Source organism: Adiantum capillus-veneris, chromosome 22 (assembly GCF_014529385.1).
Source record: "Adiantum capillus-veneris isolate H3 chromosome 22, ASM1452938v2, whole genome shotgun sequence".
NCBI lineage: Eukaryota > Viridiplantae > Streptophyta > Polypodiopsida > Polypodiales > Pteridaceae > Adiantum > Adiantum capillus-veneris.
The window spans coordinates 29,947,258-29,956,940 of NC_140952.1; the positions used below are offsets into that span (position 1 = coordinate 29,947,258).

The 9,683-nt window shown below is 40.3% G+C and overlaps 1 protein-coding gene across 1 annotated transcript; it reads right to left on the reverse strand.

The window, feature by feature from the left end:
• Positions 1–6,364: 6,364 nt before the first annotated feature.
• On the reverse strand, positions 6,365–9,440 carry LOC147429092 (uncharacterized). Its single transcript, XM_086494980.1, has 8 exons — positions 9,397–9,440; positions 8,137–8,645; positions 7,755–7,815; positions 7,458–7,665; positions 7,164–7,295; positions 6,935–7,074; positions 6,528–6,756; positions 6,365–6,415 (listed from the first exon to the last, which is right to left on the reverse strand). The coding sequence occupies exons 1-8, from the start codon at positions 9,438–9,440 to the stop codon at positions 6,365–6,367; spliced, it is 1,374 nt and encodes a 457-aa protein (XP_086351106.1).
• Between the last annotated feature and the right edge of the window lie 243 nt (positions 9,441–9,683).

Here is a 9,683-nt window from a genome sequence, read left to right on the forward strand (position 1 = left end):
AAATCCATGTATTGAGCACATGCGTGTTTTTGGTTGTTTGGCTTATGGTTTAGTGCCACAAGTGCAGCAAATAAAATTGGATGATAAGGCTGTCAAATGTATTTTTGTTGGTTATAGTGCTGAAAGCGAAGGTTATAGGTTGTACCAACCGAAAACAAAGCGTATTTTGGTTTTACAGGATGTAGTGTTTGTGGAAGATTCTGTTCAGCCCTTGCTGTCATGTACTAGAGAAAGTAATGTAACCTCACAGAACATTTATGACACTTTGTTGCCTCTTTTCAGTGGTGGAAGTTCAAATGTAAATTCCAATGAGGCAAATGCACATTCTATAGGGCTTTCCAAAAATGTTATAGATTAGCCTATTACTGATGCAGATGTACATGATGTACTTGATGAGGAAAGGGCTGAAAATAAGCAGACTAGAGATATGCCAAAATGGCTAGTGCACACTTTGCGTGACAGTAAATTGGATGCACCATTGTCTAGTCTTACTCGTTCAGGCTCTTGCAATGCATCTTATACATCAGATTGTTACGCTTTGGTTGTGTCTAGCTTACATGATGTTGAGGAACCTCTGTCTTTTGATGAAGCACAAAATTCAAAAAATTGGATGATTGCCATGCAATCAGAATATGATGCACTTATAGAAAATGAAACATGGACTTCATGTGGTTTGCCTCCTGGAAAAAAGGCGATTGGTACGAAATGGGTTTACAAGTTGAAACACAAGCCGGATGGTGAGATCGATCGCTATAAGGCTCAACTTGTTGCAAAGGGTTATGCATAGCAAAAAGGCATAGATTATGAAGAGACTTTTTCTCCCACTTGTTGTATGACTACTATGCGTTTTCTCTATGTGCATTAGTAGCTCATTTTTGTTGGGATGTACATCAATCAAACATTGTTACTGCTTTCTTGAATGGTGACATATTTGAGGAAGTTTATATAACGCAACCTCGTGGTTTTGTCAGGAAAGGACAAGAGGACAAAGTGTGAAAATGTAACAAGGGTTTGTATGGGCTGAAGCAATCTCCTCGTGCTTTCGTAATAGTCCAATAGAAATCACATTATATGTAAAGCATGAGGGTGATGTACTTCTCATTGTGGTTCTTTATATAGATGAGGGTGGTGTACTTCTCATTGTGGTTCTTTATGAGAGACATATTGCTGAATTTAAGGCTGATTTGAATGCTACTTTCAAGATGAAAGACTTGGGGCTGTTGCATCATTACTTGGGCATACAGTTTAAGCAGTGTGATGCTGGTATTGACTTGTGTCGAAAAAGTTACATAGAGACATTGTTATGTAAGTTTGAACTTGAGGATTGCAAACCTATTGCCACTCCCATGGAAACAGGTTCAAAATTGATTCTACATGATGCAGGTGATCCTGCAGATGCCACTCATTACCAAACCGCTATTGGATGCCTTATTTATGCATGCAACATGAGGCCAGATATTTAGTTTGCAGTCTCACAGGTCAGTAGATTTATGCATAGCCCAAGGTCTAAGCAGTCTTGCAGGCTATCAGGAGAATTTTTTGCTACCTTACTGGCACTTTACATGCTGGCTTGTTTTATCCCAAGGGGGGATCATTGCCGCCAGACTTACATGCTTTTTTGGACTCAGATTTGGCTGGTTATTTTGACACGCGAGTGTCCACAAGTGGTTTTTGTTTCATGATGGCAGTTCATGTATATCATGGTTGAGCAAGAAGCAACCTACTATGGCCACTTCGAGTTGTGCGGCTGAGTACAGGGCAGTCTTCACAGCTACGATTGAGTGTGTATGGATCATATGCCTTATGGCTGATTTGGGTGTTGGACAGGACACTGCCAACACTATCTACACTAACAGTCAGAGTGCATTGGCAATTGCGAGGAACCTAGTTTTTCATGCTCGCACAAAGCACATTGAGTTGCATTATCACTATGTCAGGGAGAGGCTCTCATCAGGAGAGATCATCTTGGCTTATGTGCCAACACAGGACAACTTTGTAGATCTTTTCACAAAGGCATTGTCTCGTGCAAAGCTCAAATCTTTCCATAAAGCTTTGGGCTTACTCCCATTTGTGGACTCATCATGTCCTCATGGCATGGCACTTCCCTTTACTCATGTGCCATCTCTCATTCATCGCATCATTTCAAGGGGTATTTATTACCATATACATGTGGTACTGATGTATGTGAACACACTAGGACCACCAGGGCATTTTTTCCCTCTTTAGAAGGTTTTTTCCCCTGTGCATTGTATATACGCCCATCACTCTAGGGCTATCTATCTTTCCATTGCACACTAAGTAACACACTTTCAATTATGTGCCTTGAGCTTCCTTCGTCTTCTCCAAGCTGTGTGTGTTTCTCTACAACCCTAATTCCAACAGTCCATTTGTACCACACCTTTGTACAATGTGTCTATTATTCTAGTCTTCATGTTCTACTTTATGCAATTCAATTTTACCACACATTTTATACGATGTATCAAGTTATGATTGTGGTTTAGATGATAGTTTATGGATATCACTTGTACATGACATTATCAGCTATTATGTTGATGATGATGTACTTATATTGCAACGAATGTCCACGAAAAGTTGCAAGGGTTAGTGAAGCACCCTACTCCATGCCTCTACTAATTTTCATGGTCGTTGCTGACTATCTCCATAGTCAGGCATGGCATGATTGCCAATTTTTTGTCGTTGTACCCTTGGCAAGCCCAATGGCAAAAAATTCGCCGTTGTGTAGTGCTTGATCGATGAGCCGACAATGGATCTTGAAGAACCCAAAGAAAGAAACCTACTCCCTACACTTGCAAAGTTTTATGGCCATCACAAGCCGTCTCAATGGTCAAGGGAGGCACAATCGCCAACTTTTTTTCTGTTAAGCCCTTAGCAAGCCCACTGGAAAAAAATTGGAGTTTGTGCAGGGCCTAACCAATGAAATGACAAGCATAACATAAAATTTGTGGAAAGCTTCAACTATCCCAAGCCTCAGTCCCAAGACCTCAAACACCTTCGAAGGTGGAGAGAGCTAGCAGGGAATGAGGGTAGGGAAGAGGAAGAAGAAACATTCATAGGAGAAAGAATTAGTATCACCACTCTTCTTGCTAGCATACATAATAGCATAGTGATGAAGATGGAGAAGATGGAAAGCTTAAGCATTCGATCATGGCTCTTGGTTGGATTTTCATTCCATAGCCAAGAGTGTTGGTGTAGGCTCTAAACCTCTCTACTTGCTTGGAGAAGGAGAGGGAGCTCTGGCACTTTTCACTTCAGACAATGAGAGTGTGTGTGAGTGTGTTGGAGAGTATACTCCCTAAGCATGCCCCCTACTTGTTTTGGTCCACCCCCCCTTGTAGCTCATGCTTGAAGCTCATTGGAACCCTCGAGGCCTAGCCAATCACAAGCAAGAGGTAAATCAAGTAACAAGGGTAGCCTTGGGACAAGTGTCCCCCTTTCCCCTTTGAGAGAGAGGACTTGATAAACTCAAAAACAATTAATTAAATTATCATTGGGCCCCTTGGGTGGCCAACGAATAGGCTTCAAGCATAGGATTCAAGCACACCATGAGGGCAACATGAGGAGGAACTTGACAAGTGTCCATTTTGCATTCTTTGTACTAGGCATACCTTGTGTGAGTGTATGTGTGTTCTCTCTCATCCCCCCTCTTGTAGGGCTCGCCCCACACAACCGTATGCACACACCTGATGCGACAACAAAAAGAGAGCCCGACCACCCCGTGCAACATGATTCATAGCCTTCACTACACACACAACCTCTCTCAATCCCTCTGTGCACAATAGATTCTTAGGGGGGCACGGACGATCGACACATGCCCAGAAACACACGCACACCGAGTCTTACTGTGTGGCGAGAAGGATTTTTTTAGCGAAGGAAAATCCGAGCAAATGAATAAAGAAACCAAATGGGCTTTTTTAAGAAAGATGAATGAAGATCCTACTTTAATAATAGTAGGATCTTGAATCCCTAAGTAATCGTAGCAATATAATTGTTCAAAATTAGACTCTAGATTCTTTTGCGCAGTTGATACTTGATGTCCAACAATGAGAAACCCAAGCTAGTAGCAAAGCTATTACAAACCATGCAATGATGCACAACTACGTTCAACACCATAATTTTAATTTTAACTTTAAATTTTAAGGAACAATCTAATGCAAGTCAACAATGCTCATACATCTACAAAGTTTCTAAACTATACTAAGAGAGAATTTCCATATCTTATACAAAACAAGAGAGATTTCTTTAGAGTTGTAAGATAACAAGTGGAATATTTAGTAGAATATAGAGAATAGCATGTCGTGCCTCTGCTCTCTAATAACAACAAGAAATGCTATGGTTCTATCTCGTGACAATGAAGAGTCACACTCGTCATCAATAAAGACATTGCGTCTCTGACACTTCTTGTGGGTGTCAAAATCGTATCATATATCAACAGCCATGGTTTTTGCAATCCCCTCAGCATAAATTGGCAACACACTTCCATACAAAAAGAAAAAGATAAGTCTCACAATCTACATGCAAGCAATACAAAATCTACATCATAAAAGCACAAGAAATCTCAAATTGTTGTTTGAATCATTATCCATAATTTTCAAATACTAAACAATGATACAAAAAGGTGACAAAATAGCATAAAAGTATGATGGAAACATAAAATAGGTGGGGGAAATGAAGTGTAAGGTGGACTCTCACTAGTCATCAAAGGGGTTGACACGCGAAGGCATGTCACCCACATCATCAACATCAAGAGAGGTGGAGGCTCCCTCTTTGCTTTGCTTTTTAGGGCGAAATAATGGTTGCACATAATCTAAAATCAAAGTGTCATCAATGTCGACTGCTGCACACACCCGCTTCGTGCCTAAGCATGCTGCCAATACGGGCCCTATACCACATCCCAACTCCAAACAAAGACCTCCAGGCCTACAAAGAAGCTCCACAAAACATGCAACAAAAGAGTGACTTTGTTGCAAGCCACCACGCCATGGCTCCCCTGATGATGATCTGGCTAGAGAAGACTCTGGAAGATGGTGCATCATGTAAGAATCCAAAGGCTGCATGCCAAGCCGATTGAATAGTGGGGTGCTCTCAACCACAAAGCAAGATGGTTGCATGCCAACCCTATGCACCATAAGTAAGAGAGAACAAAGAAACTACACCACCACATAGACAATTAGAGGGCAATCACAATAATAATAACACACCAAAATGAGAAACAAACAAGTTAATATGTAGAAGAGCATTACCTCAATCTGACCACCAAATCTATTACCATAACCATAAGCTCCATGATGGAGGACCACAATGCAATGATGAAAAGCCATCTATAATGCACGACAAAATCTCTCAATCCAGCCAATGGTATCTCCTGCAAGAGGTTTCAAAAGTCACAATGAAAACACACAACAAAAATTGACAAGTATTGTATAAAATTATGATTGAAGCAAAAGCCAGACCATGCTCAACAACGATCCTGAGTCCGACAAACTTAAATATGCAAGTTGCATGCCTGCACGAACATGATCCTCGCTACAAATATCCCAAAGGGGTACAACAGGGGAGGCTAATGGGGAACCACCAAAGGGAAGATCCAAAAAAAGAAAATCAGCAGCCCATATGAGTGTTCTCCCACCACGCACGCACAAGGTCCCATCGAGGCGTGCACATCCCATGTGCTCATGAACACGAATCCATGCCTCATGTTGAGCACCGGCCCTAAAATCAGCAACAATGGCTATGTAGTCCCCAAAAATGGCCATGCATCGTGAGTTAGGCAATGAAGACAGAGAAGACACGGGAATATCAATGATGTAGACAAAAGAAATGGTTGTCTTTGCAACAATCTCCCCAAGAGGTACTGCGATACAAGAGGCTAAACAAAGTGACTTAACTCCAATAAATGAACAAAATAAACGATTGCATCGCAAGTGAAAGCTCACCATGCTCTCGCTCCATGTTTTCATCCACCCTAGTCTCAACAATAACCTCCTTTCCCTTGCAAGAAGTATTTGTAGCTTGAAAAAAGCAAAGAAAACACAATATTACCAGTATGTAAAACAAATAATTTTAGGAAAAATAGAATTTAAAGCTCTTAGACAAATTATGTTTGAGACTGTTTTGAGTAACCATTTACCCGATATCACCTCATCCACTCTAAGAGGGAGAAGCACATCGACAGATGTGCCACCAACTCTCATAGTATCGTGAAGCTCTCTCTCTCTCGCCAATACATGCCCAGAAGCCATGTTTATCCACCATGGACATGCCTCCATCTCCCAAGTAGTGAGCTTATGCATGGAAGGGGAGTACATGCATCCTTCCCCAGTAGATAGTTGTGTCCACTGCTTAGCTAAGAATGGAATCCCTGGTAGAAAGACTTTTCCAACAGAATAATAGAAATCTAAAGCAAAATAACAAAATAACATCACTACACACTTCGTAATTATCAAAAGCTTGAAATAAAAGTATGATGAGCTTGACCTGTAGGCTAGCCGTTGAGATGCCATGCGTACCGTGTCCACTTTTTTCATAGCTTGCTTATCAAAATCTTTTGTCTTAGCTTCAAGAGAGGTCTCCAAAGGATAAAGATAGGGTCGTGCTTCAAACTTGAGCTCCTCAAAGTAAGAGGCAAGAGAGCAATCATGAGGCAAAAAAATACCACCAGCAATGTTTCTCAAGTCCTCCACAAACTTTGTGGCCCTATCAAAAATCCTTTGTAGAAGGCCCTCTCTACGGATCCAACTACATAACAAGGAAGATGAGAAAAAACTAAAAGAATCCCAAAAAACTCGCAACTCTACATCAAAGATTCTTGAAAGTCAAAAGAAAATTTACTCACATGCGATACACATGATCTCCTTTCTTTAAACCATAAGATGATCTAGTAATCTTATCTGCCTCAAGCAAGGAAACCCATAACAGTTTGCTCAAGACAGGAGCATCATGCATAGCAATCAAGTTCAATTTCTCAAGCGTAGCCCAACTATCAGGACCCCATTTGCGTGCAAGAACTCGAACCATCCAATCCGGTCCAAGATTTGGATCAACAATATTTAGCAACTGCAGTTTTTGAGCAACAAAAAGAAAACCAAGTTTAAACAGCTATTACACTATGTGCAAAAAACCCAAAACAAAAATAACTCAACCACCTTCCCAACGCGCTCTCCATATTTGAGTGCTAAATCATTCAATATTTTCTCCTCCTCTTTTATAAGTTCTTCATTTGTCATTGTGTGCCTAGCTTTCTCTATTCTTTGGCTCAATTCCTTGGACATTTGAACCTTCAACACATACTTAAAAATAAATAATTTGCAAAAAACAAGCACATAATCTTTGGCTCAATTACTTGGATATTTTATTCTTCAGCACACAATTTAAAATATGTAATTTTCACAAAAAGCAAATATGAGATCGTTCCAAAAAAGCAAGCCAAAGACACTTACATCATATAAGATCTTTCCCAAGTATCGACGAGTAAGTGGATACCAAGGCTCCACACCCTTCGAGTATTTCTTACGGACTGCAGCAATCAACTTTTGATATTTTTTTGGTAGCCCCGTTACATAGGCTTCATGATCTGCTGCACAAATGTGGGAGTAGTTGACAAGCTCATCCCTAAGATGCATGACTACAAGAGCATGTGTATTCATGCTATTCCAAGGTCATATACAATATATACAAAGTCAGAAACACAACATAGAAATTTTTCGCTAAAATATATAGAAAGTCATGAAACTTACAAATTCATTCTTTGCAAGCTACTAAGCAGAGCTATCTCTGGCACTTGAGTAGGATCACTAACTGCACAAAGCACACTACAATGTTTCTCTCGATCAATGGAAAATCTCTCTTTAATAGAAGCCATCCAAGCGACCGTTCTATGATTACCCTCCCAAACGTAAAACATTTTATTAGAGAGAACTTGAAGATTTGGTCTCTTAGAAAGCTCAATTTCAAACTCTTTATGTATATCAACCCATGTTGGGTCCCATGAAGTAAGAAGGTCCTCTGCAAAAAAGATAATCATAGGTAGAAAAGCACACTCAACTACTATTAATGAGAACAACAAAAAACACCATAGAAACAAACAGTAGGAAAGACCAAAGCAGAGAAATAAAATACCTGTCACAGAAGCTTCCTCCTTCTTGCAATTCCAAATTGAAACAATAAAAGCTCCTTTTTCTTGCATGTAGCCCTCCTTTGCAAAAGCACCTTTCAATCCACTAACATCGTCTCGTAAACCTCTCACCCTTGCATAAGGAATCAATTGACATAAAGGAATTGGTGGACAATCAAAACAACTAAACATGTGAGTACATTGAAGAATATCTTGTCTTCTATGCATGTAAAGTTTGTGCTCTTCCCTTGTCTCAGTCTCTACTGCTGCTTCATCTCTTACAACATAAGGCACTATTTGAAAACATGCCTCTTGTGGGGCAAGAGATTCATCAATTTCATTTATGGATCCAAGCCCCAAGTCATGACTTTGCATCTGCTCCTCCTGTGTCTCCAAACCATCTGTCATATTTGTGACAGAGACTGCACTTATTTGATCACTGCTCTCTAAGATATTGGAAGCTTGAGTTGAAGAAATTCGTCTCCCTCTACGACCTCGTCCACAAATTGAAGGACTTGCAAAACAACACCAAAAGCAATTTATTTACTTCACTAAAATTCCCTCTATGCGTCCATGCCGACGCAGATTCCTAGAGGCAATTCAAAAAATCAAAACTTTATCTTATTGATCTCCACCTAAGCATCCATGTCGGCGTGGATTGCTAGAGGGGAGCTAACAATTTAAAAAAAAGCATGATCAATTATAAAATTTTATCTTGAGAAATTCCCTCTAGACATCCATGTCACTGTGGATAGCTTGAGGGAGCTTACTGAGTTTCATAAAACATGACTAAATTCAATGCGAGAATGAATCACTACCCCTAAACCAATGTCGCAAGAAACTCCTTCTAGCCATCCACGCCGGCGTGGATGGCTTCAGATAGTTTTAAGAGAAGCTATGTAGCTCTAAAGATTTCCACAGAGAGCTTATAAATAGGTAGATTTTCACATTCAAAACTCCTTCTAGCCATCCACTCCTGCGTGGATGGCTACGGATAGTTTAGGCTTAGAATCACAATGGTAAGAAAGCCACATAGAAGTTTAGTTAATCCTTCTGTAGTGGTTTGGTTTATCCTACTGCAATGTTAGAAATCTTTACAGAGAGTGTTACAGAAGGCTTCTGTATTCTTTAAAAGTGTCAATAATTTTAATTAAAACATTAGCCTTACAAACGTTATCTAAAACATTGAAAAAAAAAACTACGTGTAGCCATCCACGCCGGTGTGGATGGCTACAGGTATGGCTACAGGTAGTTTACAAAGGTACCTGGCAGGAGGTTTTTGGGTCAAGGTAGACTCCCTTCTCCCCATGGCGGAGGCAATATCAAAGAATCCGATCTTAGTTCGATTTTTGCTGCCGAATGGTGAGGGCTTGAGAGAGATTAATTAAGTTAGACAAAGATTAACTCATTCAGAGAGATATTCAGAGAGATTACCTAATATTAGCTAACACAGTAGGCCGGCCCCAGATGGCACCATGCAAGAAAGCCTCAGTAGGTGCAAGTATGCAAGGAAGCGTCAAAGGGTGCAGGCAAGTAGTGTGAAAGGGCGCAT